Below are 15,770 nucleotides of genomic sequence, written 5' to 3' on the forward strand. Positions count from 1 at the left end.
AAAAAGTTACCATAATTAAAAATTTGGGCCAGGCACGGTGGCTCACACCTGTAATCCCAGCACTGGGAGACTGAGGCAGGTGGATCACCTGAAGTCAGGAGTTCGAGACCAGTCTGGCCAATGTGGTGAAACCCTATGTCTACTAAAAATATGAAAAATTAGCTGGGCATGGTGGTGCACACCTGTAGTCCCAGCTACTCAGGGGGCTGAGGCAGGAGAATCGCTGGAACCTGGGAGGCAGAGGTTGCGGTGAGCTGAGATTGCACCATTGCAGCTAAGATCGCACCATTGCACTCCAGACTCCAGCCTGGACGACAGAGTGAGAATCCATCTCAAAAAAAAAAAAAAAAAAAAAGCCAGATGTGATGGCTTACACCTGTAATCCCAGCACTTTGGGAGGCCGAGGCGGGCGGATCATGAGATTAGAAGTTCAAGACCAGTCTGGCCAACATGGTGAAACCCCGTCTCTACTAAAAATACAAAAAATTAGCTGGGCATGGCGGTGGGCGCCTGTACTCTCAGCTGCTTAGGAGGCTGAGGCAGGAGAATCGCTTGAACCCGGGAGGCAGAGGTTGCAGTAAGCCAAGATTGTGCCACTGTACTCCAGCCTGGGTGACAGAGTGAGATTCTATCTCAAAAAAATAAAAATAAATAAGAGGAGAAGATATAAAAAACAGGAGCCTGAGCTGGGCATGGTGGCTGTCGCCTATACTCCCAGCACTTTGGGAGGCCGAGACAGGTGGACTGCTTGAGTTCAGGAGTTCAAGACCAGCCTAACCAACATGGGGAAACCCCGTCTTTACTAAAAATACAAAAATTAGCCAGGTGTGGTGGCGGGCACCTATAACCTCAGCTGAGGCTGAGGCTGAGGCAGGAGAATCACTTGAACCTGGGAAGCGGAGGTTGCAGTGAGCCGAGATCTCACCATTGCACTCCAGACTCCAGCCTGAGCGACAGAACAAGACTCTGTCTCAAACAAAACCAAACAAACAAAAAAACCCAGGAGCCCTTGAAACATAGCAGACAAAAATTGGCAAATCCAATTTGAGCACAAGATTTGAACATTACAAGTTATAATCTTGATGATCATATAAAAATCTAGATATAATTATGGAATACACATTATCTTCAAGACCACAGGAAACAAAAATATCAGTGAGCCATGAAGGTCATTTTCAAACTTCTAAAGAATTGAGGCCAGGCACAGTGGTTCATGCCTGTAATCCCAGGACTTCGGGAGGCCGAGGTGGGTGGATCACTTGAGGTCAGGAGTTCGAGACCAGCCTGGCCAACATAGTGAAACCCCTCTCTCCTAAAAACACAGAAATTAGGTGTGGTGGCAGGTGCCTATAATCCCATCTACTTGGGAGGCTGAGGCAGGAGAATCACTTGAACCTAGGAGGCAGAAGTTGCAGTGAGCCGAGATTGCGCCACTGTACTCTAGCCTGGATGACAGAGTGAGACTCTGTCTCAAAAAGATAAATAAATAAGAATTGATGGGGGCATGGAGCCAAGATAGCCGAATGGGAACAGCTCCGGTCTACAGCTTCCAGCGTGAGCGACGCAGAAGATGGGTGATTTCTGCATTTCCATCTGAGGTACCAGGTTCATCTCACTAGGGAGTGCCAGACAGTGGGCGCAGGACAGTGGGTGCAGCGCACCGTGCATGAGCCGAAGCAGGGCAAGGCATTGCCTCACTCGGGAAGCACAAGGGGTCAGGGAGTTCCCTTTCCTAGTCAAAGAAAGGGGTGACAGACGGCACCTGGAAAATTGGGTCACTCCTACCCTAATACTGCACTTTTCCGACGGGCTTAAAAAACGGCACACCAGGAGATCATATCCCGCACCTGGCTCGGAGGGTCCTACACCCACGGAGTCTCGCTGATTGCTAGCACAGCAGTCTGAGATCAAACTGCAAGGTGGCAGCAAGGCTGGGGGAGGGGCGCCTGCCATTGCCCAGGCTTGCTTAGGTAAACAAAGCGGCCAGGAAGCTCGAACTGGGTGGAACCCACCACAGCTCAAGGAGGCCTGCCTGCCTCTGTAGGCTCCACCTCTGGGGGCAGGGCACAGACAAACAAAAAGACAGCGGTAACCTCTGCAGACTTAAATGTCCCTATCTGACAGCTTTGAAGAGAGTTGTGGTTCTCCCAGCACGCAGCTGGAGATCTGAGAACGGGCAGACTGCCTCCTCAAATGGGTCCCTGACCCCCCAGCAGCCTAACTGGGAGGCACCCCCCCAGTAGGGGCAGACTGACACCTCACATGGCCGGGTACTCCTCTGAGACAAAACTTCCAGAGGAACAATCAGGCAGCAGCATTTGCAGGTCACCAAAATCCGCTGTTCTACAGCCACCGCTGCTGACACCCAGGCAAAAAGGGTCTGGAGTAGACCTCTAGAAAACTCCAACAGACCTGCAGCTGAGGGTCCTGTCTGTTAGAAGGAAAACTAACAAACAGAAAGGACATCCACACCAAAAACCCATCTGTACATCACCATCATCAAAGACCAAAAGTAGATAAACCACAAAGATGGGGAAAAAACAGAGCAGAAAAACTGGAAACTCTAAAAAGCAGAGGGCCTCTCCTCCTCCAAAGGAATGCAGTTCCTCACCAGCAACGGAACAAAGCTGGATGGAGAATGACTTAGATGAGTTGAGAGAAGAAGGCTTCAGACGGTCCAACTACTCCGAGCTACAGGAGGAAATTCAAACCAATGGCAAAGAAGTTAGAAACTTTGAAAAAAAATTAGACGAATGGATAACTAGAATAACCAATGCAGAGAAGTCCTTAAAGGAGCTGATGGAGCTGAAAGCCAAGGCTCGAGAACTACGTGAAGAATGCAGAAGCCTCAGGAGCCGACGCGATCAACTGGAAGAAAGGGTATCAGTAATGGAAGATGAAATGAATGAAATGAAGTGAGAAGGGAAGTTTAGAGAAAAAAGAATAAAAAGAAATGAACAAAGCCTCCAAGAAATACGGGACTATGTGAAAAGACCAAATCTACGTCTGATTGGTGCACCTGAAAGTGACGGGGAGAATGGAACCAAGTTGGAAAACACTCTGCAGGGTATTATCCAGGAGAACTTCCCCAATCTAGCAAGGCAGGCCAATATTCAGATTCAGGAAATACAGAGAACGCCACAAAGATACTCCTCGAGAAGAGCAACTCCAAGACACATAATTGTCAGATTCACCAAAGTTGAAATGAAGGAAAAAATGCTAAGGGCAGCCAGAGAGAAAGGTTGGGTTACCCACAAAGGGAAGCCCATCAGACTAACAGCGGATCTCTCGGCAGAAACTCTACAAGCCAGAAGAGAGTGGGGGCCAACATTCAACATTCTTAAAGAAAAGAATTTTCAACCCAGAATTTCATACCCACCCAAACTAAGCTTCATAAGTGAAGGAGAAATAAAATACTTTACAGATAAGCAAATGCTGAGAGATTTTGTCACCACCAGGCCTGCCCTAAAAGAGCTCCTGAAGGAAGCACTAAACACGGCAAGGAACAACTGGTACCAGCCACTGCAAAAACATGCCAAAATGTAAAGACCATCAAGGCTAGGAAGAAACTGCATCAACTAACGAGCAAAATAACCAGCTAACATCATAATGACAGGACCAAATTCACACATAACAATATTAACTTTAAATGTAAATGGGCTAAATGCTGCAATTAAAAGACACAGACTGGCAAATTGGATAAAGAGTCAAGACCCATCAGTGTGCTGTATTCAGGAAACCTATCTCACATGCAGAGACACTCATAGGCTCAAAATAAAGGGATGGAGGAAGATCTACCAAGCAAATGGAAAACAAAAAAAGGCAGGGGTTGCAATCCTAGTCTCTGATAAAACAGACTTTAAACCAACAAAGATCAAAAGAGACAAAGAAGGCCACTACATAATGGTAAAGGGATCAATTCAACAAGAAAAGCTAATTATCCTAAATATATATGCACCCAATACAGGAGCACCCAGATTCATAAAGCAAGTCCTTAGTGACCTACAAAGAGACTTAGACTCCCACACAATAATAATGGGAGACTTTAACACCCCACTGTCAACATTAGACAGATCAACAAGACAGAAAATTAACAAGGATACCCAGGAATTGAACTCAGCTCTGCACCAAGCGGACCTAATAGACATCTACAGAACTCTCCACCCCAAATCAACAGAACATACATTTTTTTCAGCACCACACCACACCTATTCCAAAATTGACCACATAGTTGGAAGTAAAGCACTCCTCAGCAAATGTAAAAGGACAGAAATTATAACAAACTGTCTCTCAGACCACAGTGCAATCAAACTAGAACTCAGGATTAAGAAACTCACTCAAAACAGCTCAACTACATGGAAACTGAACAACCTGCTCCTGAATGACTACTGGGTACATAACTAAATGAAGGCAGAAATAAAGATGTTCTTTGAAACCAACGAGAACAAAGACACAACATACCAGAATCTCTGGGACACATTCAAAGCAGTGTGTAGAGGGAAATTTATAGCACTAAATGCCCACAAGAGAAAGCAGGAAAGATCCAAAATTGACACCCTAACATCACAATTAAAAGAACTAGAAAAGCAAGAGCAAACACATTCAAAAGCTAGCAGAAGGCAAGAAATAACCAAAACCAGAGCAGAACTGAAGGAAATAGAGACACAAAAAACCCTTCAAAAAATTAATGAATCCAGGAGCTGGTTTTTTGAAAGGATCAACAAAATTGATAGACCACTAGCAAGACTAATAAAGAAAAAAAGAGAGAAGAATCAAATAGACACAATAAAAAATGATAAAGGGGATATCACCACCGATCCCACCACAGAAATACAAACTACCATCAGAGAATACTACAAACACCTCTACGCAAATAAACTAGAAAATCTAGAAGAAATGGATAAATTCCTGGACACATACACCCTCCCAAGACTAAACCAGGAAGAAGTTGAATCTCTGAATAGACCAATAACAGGCTCTGAAATTGTGGCAATAATCAATAGCTTACCAACCAAAAAAAGTCCAGGACCAGATGGATTCACAGCCGAATTCTACCAGAGGTACAAAGAGGACCTGGTACCATTCCTTCTGAAACTATTCCAATCAATAGAAAAAGAGGGAATCCTCCCTAACTCATTTTATGAGGCCAGCATCGTCCTGATACCAAAGCCTGGCAGAGACACAACCAAAAAAGAGAATTTTAGACCAATATCCTTGATGAACATTGATGCAAAAATCCTCAATAAAATACTGGCAAACCGAATCCAGCAGCACATCAAAAAGCTTATCCACCATGATCAAGTGGGCTTCATCCCTGGGATGCAAGGCTGGTTCAACATTTGCAAATCAATAAATGTAATCCAGCATATAAACAGACCCAAAGACAAAAACCACATGATTATCTCAATAGATGCAGAAAAGGCCTTTGACAAAATTCAACGACCCTTCATGCTAAAAACTCTCAATAAATTAGGTATTGATGGGACGTATCTCAAAATAATAAGACCTATCTATGACACACCCACAGCCAATATCATACTGAATGGGCAAAAACTGGAAGCATTCCCTTTGAAAACTGGCACAAGACAGGGATGCCCTCTCTCACCACTCCTATTCAACATAGTGTTGGAAGTTCTGGCCAGGGCAATTAGGCAGGAGAAGGAAATAAAAGATATTCAATTAGGAAAAGCGGAAGTCAAATTGTCCCTGTTTGCAGATGACATGATTGTATATCTAGAAAACCCCATTGTCTCAGCCCAAAATCTCCTTAAGCTGATAAGCAACTTCAGCAAAGTCTCAGGATACAAAATCAATGTACAAAAATCACAAGCATTCTTATACACCAATAACAGACAAACAGAGAGCCAAATCATGAGTGAACTCCCATTCACTATTGCTTCAAAGAGAATAAAATACCTAGGAATCCAACTTACAAGGGATGTGAAGGACCTCTTCAAGGAGAACTACAAACCACTGCTCAATGAAATTAAAGAGGATACAAACAAATGGAAGAACATTCCATGCTCATGGGTAGGAAGAATCAATATCGTGAAAATGGCCATACTGCCCAAGGTAATTTATAGATTCAATGCCATCCCCATCAAGCTACCAATGACTTTCTTCACAGAATTGGAAAAAACTACTTTAAAGTTCATATGAAACCAAAAAAGAGCCTGCATTGCCAAGTCAATCCTAAGCCAAAAGAACAAAGCTGGAGGCATCACTCTACCTGACTTCAAACTATACTACAAGGCTACAGTAACCAAAACAGCATGGTACTGGTACCAAAACAGAGAGATACATCAATGGAACAGAACAGAGCCCTCAGAAATAATGCCGCATATCTACAACCATCTGATCTTTGACAAACCTGAGAAAAACAAGCAATGGGGAAAGGATTCCGTATTTAATAAATGGTGCTGGGAAAACTGGCTAGCCATATGTAGAAAGCTGAAACTGGATCCCTTCCTTACACCTTATATAAAAATTAATTCAAGATGGATTAAAGACTTACATGTTAGACCTAAAACCATAAAAACCCTAGAAGAAAACCTAGGCAATAACATTCAGGACATAGGCATGGGCAAGGACTTCATGTCTAAAACACCAAAAGCAATGGCAACAAAAGCCAAAATTGACAAATGGGATCTAATTAAACTAAAGAGCTTCTGCACAGCAAAAGCAACTACCATCAGAGTGAACAGGCAACCTACAAAATGGGAGAAAATTTTTGCAACCTACTCATCTGACAAAGGGCTAATATCCAGAATCTACAATGAACTCAAACAAATTTACAAGAAAAAAACAACCCCATCAAAAAGTGGGCAAAGGATATGAACAGACACTTCTCAAAAGAAGACATTTATGCAGCCAAAAGACACATGAAAAAATGCTCATCATCACTGGCCATCAGAGAAATGCAAATCAAAACCACAATGAGATACCATCTCACACCAGTTAGAATGGCAATCATTAAAAAGTCAGGAAACAACAGGTGCTGGAGAGGATGTGGAGAAATAGGAACACTTTTACACTGTTGGTGGGACTGTAAACTAGTTCAACCATTGTGGAAGTCAGTGTGGCGATTCCTTAGGGATCTAGAACTAGAAATACCATTTGACCCAGCCATCCCATTACTGGGTATATACCCAAAGGATTATAAATCATGCTGCTATAAAGGCACATGCACACGTATGTTTATTGTGGCACTATTCACAATAGCAAAGACTTGGAACCAACCCAAATGTCCAACAACAATAGACTGGATTAAGAAAATGTGGCACATATACACCATGGAATACTATGCAGCCATAAAAAATGATGAGTTCATGTCCTTTGTAGGGACATGGATGAAACTGGAAACCATCATTCTCAGCAAACTATTGCAAGGACAAAAAACCAAACACCGCATGTTCTCACTCATAGGTGGGAATTGAACAATGAGAACACATGGACACAGGAAGGGGAACATCACACTCCAGGGACTGTTGTGGGGTGGGGGGAGCGGGGAGGGATAGCATTAGGAGATATACCTAACGTTAAAATGACGAGTTAATGGGTGCAGCACACCAACATGGCACATGTATACATATGTAACAAACCTGCACATTGTGCACATGTACCCTAAAACTCAAAGTGTAATAATAATAAAATTAAAAAAAAAAAGAATTGATATCAGGCCAGCCACTGTGCCTTACACCTGTAATCCCAGCACTTTGGGAGGTTGAAGTGGGTGGATTGCTTGAGGCCGGGAGTTTGAGACCAGCTTGGGCAACATAGTAAGACCTCACATCTACAAAAAACTTAATATTAGCCATGCATGGTGGCACGTGCCTGTGGTCCCAGCTACTTGAGAGGCTGAGGTGGGAGGATCACTTAAGCACAGGGAGGGGTCTGAGGCTGCAGTGAGCCATGATTGCACCACCACACTCCAGCCTGGGCGACAGCGAGACGCTGTCTCAAAACGACGAACAAAAACCCTAAATCAAGACTTGATATCATAAAGGTCACATACTCTAATTACAGTGCAGTAAAATTAGAAATCAATACAAATGCCACAAAGACCCATCTATTTACAACTACGTATCTTAACTTTGAATTGATATGAACTTGATATTAATTCCCAAAAGAAGTGAAACCGGGAGGATGGGAGTTGATTAATGGAAGGGAGATTTAGACTCAAGGTGAATACTGTCAAATCTTTTTATCAGTCCTCCAGAAATTAATATAGAAATTCCATAAAATCAGAATGCAAGCAGTACTTTTGGAACTGGACAAAATAATTGTAAGTGTATAGGGAATGCTAAACAGACAAGGAGAAGTCTGACGTGGGAGCATTAGTCCTGCCAGATTTTACAAGACCAAAGCTATAAACTTTTTTTTTTTTTTTTTTTTTTTTTTTTTTTTTTTTGAGAGACGGAGTCTCGCTCTGTCACCCAGGCTGGAGTGCAATGGTGCAATCTCGGCTCACTGCAACCTCCGTCCCCCAGGTTCAAGCCATTCTCCTGCCTCAGCCTCCTGAGTAGCTGGGATTATTGGCGCCCACCACGTCCGGCTAATTTTTGTACTTTTAGTAGAGACAGGGTTTCACCATGTTGGCCAGGCTGGTCTTGAACTCCTGACTTTAAGTGATCCATCCACTTCGGCCTTCCAAAGTGCTGGGATTACAGGCGTGAGCCACCACGCCTGGCCCATGTCATTCCATTTAGATGAAATGTCAAGAAAAAGCAAAGTTATAGAGACAGAAGTAGATTAGTGGTTGCCTGGGGCTGCGGGTGAAAGCAGGGATTAATTAGGCAATGAGGAAATTTTTGGGGTGATGGAAATGATCTAGAATTGGATTGTGATGTTTGTACAGCCTTATAAATTTATGAAAATAATTGAGTTGTATAATTACAAAGGGTGAGTTTTATATTTGTACCTTAATTAGAACTGTTAAAATTGTGTTTGTGTATACTAGCAATAAACTATCAGAAACTAAAAATTAAGCAACTTTTTTTAACAATACCATTTACAATAGTATGAAAAATGAAATTCTTTGGAATAAATTTGACAAAAGATGTGCAAGAACTATATACCAAAAACTACTCAAAAAACTTTTTTTTACAGAAAATTAAGCCGGGCCCAGTGGCTCACGCCTGTAATCCCAACACTTTGGGAGGCTGAGGCAGGTGGATCACTTGAGGCCAGGAGTTTAAGACCAACCTGGGCAACATGGTGAAACCCTGTCTCTACTAAAAATACAAAAATTAGCCAGGTGTGATGGTATATGCCTGTAATCCCAGCTACTTGGGAGGCTGAGGCATGAGAATCACTTGAACCTGGGAGGCAGATGTTGCAGTGAGCCAGGATCGTGTCACTGCATTCCAGCCTGGGTGACAAAGCAAGATCCTGTCTCAAAAAAAAAAAAAAAAAAAAAAAAAAAAAAAAAAAAAAAAAAAAAACACCAACAAACAAAAAAGTTGTTAAAACAAGATTAAAGACCTAAATAGTCCACCCATGGATTGGAAGACTTAGTATTTTTTTTTTTTTTTTTTTGGAGACAAGGTCTCACTCTGTCTCCCAGGCTGGAGTGCAGTGCAGTGGTGCAATCTCAGCTCACTGCAGCCTCGACCTCCTGGGCTCACACGATCCTCCCACCTCAGTCTCCTGAGTAGCTGGGACCACAGGCATGTGCCACCATGCCTGGCTAAGTCTTGTATTTTTTGTAGACATGGGGTCTCACTATGTTGCCTAGGCTGGTCTCTAACCCATGGGCTCAAGCAGTCCTCCCCCTCGGCCTCCCAAAGTGCTTTGATTACAGGTGTGAGCCACCGTACCCATGCTGGAAGACTCAGTACTTTTAAGACAGCAGAGTCTTCCCCCAGTTGATCTATGGATTCAACCCAGTCCTGATCAAAATCCCAACAGCTTTACTGTAGAAACTGGCAAGCTGATTGTAATATTCATATGCAAGTGGGAAAGCTGGCAGAATGAAATTGGACTCTTATCTCACCCCTTAGACAAGAAATCTACTCAAAATGGATATAAGACTTGAAACTGTAAAATTCCTAGGAGAAAACAGGGAAGCTCTGTAACATTGGTCTGGGCAATGGTTTTTTGTTGTTGTTGTTTTTGAGATGGAGTATCTCACTGTGTCGCCCAGGCTGGAGTGCACTGGTGCGATCTCGGCTCACTGCAACCTCTGCTTCCCGGGTCAAGCAATTCTCCTGCCTCAGCCTCCTGAGTAGCTGGAATTACAGGCATCTGCCACCATGCCCCACTAATTTTTGTATTTTTAGTAGAGACAGGGTTTCACCATGTTGGCCAGGTTGGTCTCGAACTCCTGACCTCATGTGATCCACCCACCTCGGCCTCCCAAAGTGCTGGGATTACAGGCGTGAGCCACTGCTCTTGGCCTTGGGTATATATTTGAATGAATTGAAATCATATGCCAGATACCTGCACTCCTGTGTACCTCTGGGTATATATTTGAATGAATTGAAATCCACATGTCAGGTGTCTGCACTCCCATGTTCATTACAACGTTATTCACCACAGCCAAGACACAGACACAACCTAAGTGTCCATCACAGATGAATGAACAAAAATAATGTAATAGATACGCAATGGAATACTATTCCGACTCTAAAGAGAATGGAATTCTGTCATTTTTTGACAACAGAGATGACTCTAGAGAACATTATGCTAAGTGAAATAAGCCAGACACAGAAAGACAAATATCCCATGATCTCCCTTATATATTATGGAGTCCTAATTAGGGAAAATGAGTCAGGCTGGTGGGACCAAGGGAAAGCCAAAAGAGATAAAACAGATAAGCTACAAGCCCACCTTTCTTCATGGTCCAGGACACATAGCCCCCCTGCACAAATAACTTACAAGCTTCCTGTGCCCAGTGATCGCCAGTCCCTCAGCTAATAGAAAAATGCAGCCGGGCGGGGTGGCTTACGCCTGTAATTCCAGCACTTTGGGAGGCCAAGGCGGGTGGATCACGAGGTCAGGAGATCAAGACCATCCTGGCAAACACGGTGAAACACCATCTCTACTGAAAATACAAAAAAATTAGCCGGGCGTGATGGCAGGCACCTGTAGTCCCAGCTACTCAGGAGGCTGAGGCAGGAGAATGGCGTGAACCTGGGAGGTGGAGCTTGCAGTGAGCCGAGATCATGCCACTGCACTCCAGCCTGGGTGACAGAGCAAGACTCCGTCTCAAAAAAAAAAAAAAAAAAATAGAAAAATGCAAGTTAGCTCACTGCAACCTTGGCATTATCAGTACTGCACATACCCCTGTCCAGCACACAGCACAAGCACCATCCTATAAAATCCCCAGCAAGGCTTTGTCTCTTTGCAGTCAGTTCCTCTCTCGCTGACCTGCTCATTGCACCCTTGCAATGTATTTTCCTACTTTCTCTAATAAATCTGCCTTTCCTGACCTACAGCTGTCTTGGTAAATTCTTCTTATCCCTGTACCACCAGCCCAGATAGTTGTAATCACCTGCAACATACATGAAATCTAAAAATTCAAACATAGCAATAGAGAGTAGAACGCTGGTTACCAGAGGGGCCTGGGATGGCAAAAGGGGAAATGTTGGTCAAAGGCTACAGAGTTTCAGTATGATGGGAGGAATAAGCTCTGGTGATCTACTGCACAGCAAGGTGACTATTGTTAGTAATAGTGTATATTTCAAAATAGCTAGTGGATTTTTTTTTTTTTTCTGAGACGGAGTCTTGCTCTGTTGCCCAGGCTGGAGTGCAGTGGCGTGATCTTGGCTCACTGTAAGCTCCACCTCCCGGGTTCACACCATTCTCCTGCCTCAGCCTCCCAAGTAGCTAGGACTACAGGCGCCCGCCACCACGCACAGCTAATTTTTGGTATTTTTAGTAGAGATAGGGTTTCACCATGTTAGGCAAGATGGTCTCGATCTCCTGACCTCGTGATCCGCCCGCCTCAGCCTCCCAAAGTGCTGGGATTACAGGCGTGAGCCACCGCGCCCAGCCAGCTAGTGAATTTTTAATGTTCTCACCATAAAGATGTATGTGAGGTGATACATATGCCATTCCACAATGTTTACATGTATTGAAACATCACACTGTACCACATACATATATGCAATTATTGTTGTTATTTTTTAGAGGCAGGGTCTTACTCTGTTACCCAGGCAGGAGTGCAGTGGTGTGATCATGGCTCAGTGCAGCCTGGAACTTCTGGGCTTCTGGAACTACAGGCATGGGCCTCTACACCCAGCTAATTTTTAAATTTCTTTTTGTAGAGACGGAGTCTCACCATGTGGCCCAGACTAGTCTTGAACTCCTGGCCTCAAGCAATCCTCCTGCCTCAGCCCATATAAGCAATTATTATTTGTCAATTTAAAATAAGGCGGCCGGGTGTGGTGGCTCACGCCTGTAATCCCAACACTTTGGGAGGCTGAGGCAGGTGGATCACGAGGTCAGGAGTTCAAGACCAGCTTGGCCAAGATGGTGAAACTCCGTCTCTACTAAAAATACAAAAATTAGCCAGGCGTGATGGCAGGTGCCTGTAATCCCAGCTACTCCAGAGGCTGAGGCAGAAAATTGCTTGAACTAGGGAGGCGGAGACTGCAGTAAGGTGAGATCATGCCACTGCACTCCAGCCTGGGTGACAGAGCAAGACTTCATCTCAAAAATAATATAAGGCTGGGCACAATAGCTCATGCCTGTAATTCCAGGGCTTTGGGAAGTGGAGGCAGGAGGATCACTTGAGCCAGGAGTTCGAAATGGGCCTGGGCAACATGGTGAAACCCCATCTTGACTAAAAATACAAAAGTTAGCTGGGTGTGATGGCACGTGCCTGTGGTCCCAGCTATTCCAGAGGCTGAGGAGGGAGGATTGCTTGAGCCCAGGAGGTAGAGGCTACAGTGAGCCAAGATTGTGCCAGTGCGCTCCAGCCTGGGCGACAGAGTGAGACCTTGCCTCAAAATTAATTAGTTAAAATTTAAATTTAAAAATTTATAAAGAAATACAAAGGATCTAGCCAAAACGCTTTTGACAAAGAACGAAGTTGGAGGCCTAGCACTACGTGTATTTCGGTTTGGCTTTAGAAGAATGATTTTATGGTATTTCATTTTTTAACATACACAGACTTTGTCAATTTCACTCTGAAATATATCCATTCAGAACACTGGACAACTAAGCCAAGACATGTGTTCGAGGATGTTCACTGCGGCAACGTTCATGGAAACCACCCACACCCAGGTGTGAGTGAAGGATTTGTTAAGTTATGCTGCATCTGAAAGTGTGATACAACACAGCTGGTGGCAGTCTCTAGACCAGATGGGTCTAAAGGATTGGCAAACCACAGCTGTTTGTGCAAATAAAGTTTTATTGGAACATGACCATGGCTGTTCACTCTTGGGTACCAAGGCAGAGTTGAGAATCTGTGACAGAGGTTTATGCAGCCTGTGAGCCTGGAATATTTACCATCTGGCCCTTTAAGGGAAAGTTAGCCAATTCTGGGTTATTTATTAATTTGCTAATTAGCAAATTAGTTTGTATATATTAACATGGGGAAGATGTTCAGGAAATATCACTACGTGAAAAATATCACTAGGTGAAAAGGTAAAAAGTGCCACGTGGAAAACCAGTGCTTCATTCACGCGGTGTCGCTTCCCTTCGCCTCAGCATGGGCAGCTTCCCCCTCATGTTGGGAACTAGGGCCCCCTGGAGTGGAAAGGCTGAGATTCCAGGCAGCCTTGATCAATTCCCGTGTGCAGGCCCATCCATGCCTTCCTGGCCAGTTTGCGGTGTGGGTTCAAGCTACATCCCTTCTCTGGATTTGGGTCTCCTACTTGTACTGGCGTGGGTTTCGCCTGGCAGAACCCTGAGGATTTTAGCTGTGTGTCTTCCTCAGGGGTGATATTGCTTTCGCCGCCCCTGTCCACCCTGGGAGTGACGGTGGGGGTCCCCTACCTGCCCGCTGTGAAGCAGGTCCCGTTAGCAGCACCGATGGTTGAAAATGCCACAAAAAGTGGAACGATCCAAGAAGCAGGATAGAGAACACGGTCACCAAATGTCTGGTGAGAGAAGCGAGATGAGTCCTGAGGGTCTTTCTCGGCCTCCAAGAGCGGCCGGCCCTCAAAAGCTATTCTGGCCTCCCAGGGGACCCAGCGACCCACCTCGCCTCGGGGCACAGCCTCTGACTCCTCCACTGCAGAGGAGAGAGGAGAACGCCACTCGCCTATCTCCAGATATTGTGATAGCAAGAGAAGTCTCTTATCTACTACTCCCTGGCATAAATATTTATTTATTTATTTATTTATTTATTTATTTATTTATTTATTTCTGAGATGGAGTTTTGCTCTTATTGCCCAGGCTGTAGTGCAATGTTGCTGTCTCGGCCCACTGCAACCTCTGCCTCCCAGGGTCAAGCGATGCTCGTGCCTCAGCCTCCCAAGTAGCTGGGATTACAGGCGCATGCCACCACATTCAGCTAATTTTTGTATTTTTAGTAGAGACGGGATTTCACCACGTTGGCCAGGCTGGTCTCAATCTCCTGACCTTGCGATCCACCCATCTCGGCCTCCCAAAGTGCTGGGATTACAGGCATGAGCCACCATGCCTGGCCAAATCTTTATTTTTTAATTTGTTTTTTTTGGAGACAGGATCTTGCTCTGTCGCCCAGGCTGGAGTGCAGTGGCGTGATCACGTCTCACTGTAGCCTCAATCTCCTGGGCTCAAGTGATCCTTGCCTCAGTCTTCTAAGTAGCTGAGACCACAGGCACTCGCCACCACACCCAGCTGCGTAATTCTTGGTCATTTCAATATCCTGACACCTTCACCTCTCACTTCCCTGAACCCCCACTCCAACCGGAATGGCTGAATTCTCCCTCCCACCTCAGCAGCCCCCAGTCTTGTGGTCAGTGACCTCAACACTTATCCAAACTGCGTCTCCTCCACCTTCCAAATCCCCAACACGTGGTTGTCTGTTTGCAACTGCAGGAGGCCCCCAGCCACCTCTTCACTGACCCCAATGCCTCTCACCTCTCACCTTCTATGATTCATTATTATTTAGGGTGGTGCAAAAGTAATTGCCAGTTTTGCCAAAAATATATATATTTTTTAATATATAATGACCTAATATAATGACCTCCCCTGACTCCCTGGCACTTTCTGCCTCTGCTTCATGCTTGCCTGTCGAACCCTCACCCTGGCTAGCCCGGCCCTGCCTCCAGCTCCGTGCCGTGCGTGCCCAGTCCGTGTCCCCGTCCGTGAATATCGCCCTCCTTCCCTGGGAGGGAGCTCACCTCCAGTGCTGACACCTGCCTTACCCCTTCCCACAAGCCACAGCCCCCGCCAGCAGCGATGCCCGGGCACTCACCACAGCCACGGCCTGGGACTGCAGGAGTTCGGTGGCAGTCATCACGGTGAAGTAGGACACGTTCATGAGGATGTAGCACGCCGTCACCAGGGGGATCCCGATGATAATGGCCAAAGGCAGGTTTCTGGGAGGGGCAATGACACGGAGACCCAGGTTCAGACCACAGCCTCCCGCGGGAGATGGACGCCCTCCCTGAGGCCCTCCCAGGGAGAAGAATCACAGGTAGCAGAGCCCCAGCAGGAACGTAAGACGTTTTCAAATGAGAATGCTGCCTCTCTCAGACTCCAGAGCAGTTCACATGGAACTGTTTATAAAGCAAAATAAGCCAGAGATAAAGGAAGACCAAGCTCTTCCCTCCCTTAAGAGCCACTGCTCTGTCCCAAACCAAACCAAACCAAACTCTAAGCGTGCATAGTGA

General features: G+C 45.1%; 1 protein-coding gene across 4 annotated transcripts in view; it reads right to left on the bottom strand.

The window, feature by feature from the left end:
* Positions 1-15,770, bottom strand: part of SLC7A9 (solute carrier family 7 member 9) — a 39,174-nt gene that overhangs the window by 13,800 nt on the left and 9,604 nt on the right. For all 4 annotated transcript variants that reach the window (XM_016935622.4, XM_001152116.3, XM_001152169.3 and 1 more), the window contains 2 exons: positions 15,353-15,476; positions 13,945-14,048 (listed from right to left, as the gene is read on the bottom strand). In XM_016935622.4, coding sequence (XP_016791111.1) covers positions 13,945-14,048; positions 15,353-15,476 — 228 coding nt within the window. The remainder of the gene's footprint in view (positions 1-13,944; positions 14,049-15,352; positions 15,477-15,770) is intronic.

Source organism: Pan troglodytes, chromosome 20 (assembly GCF_028858775.2).
Source record: "Pan troglodytes isolate AG18354 chromosome 20, NHGRI_mPanTro3-v2.0_pri, whole genome shotgun sequence".
NCBI lineage: Eukaryota > Metazoa > Chordata > Mammalia > Primates > Hominidae > Pan > Pan troglodytes.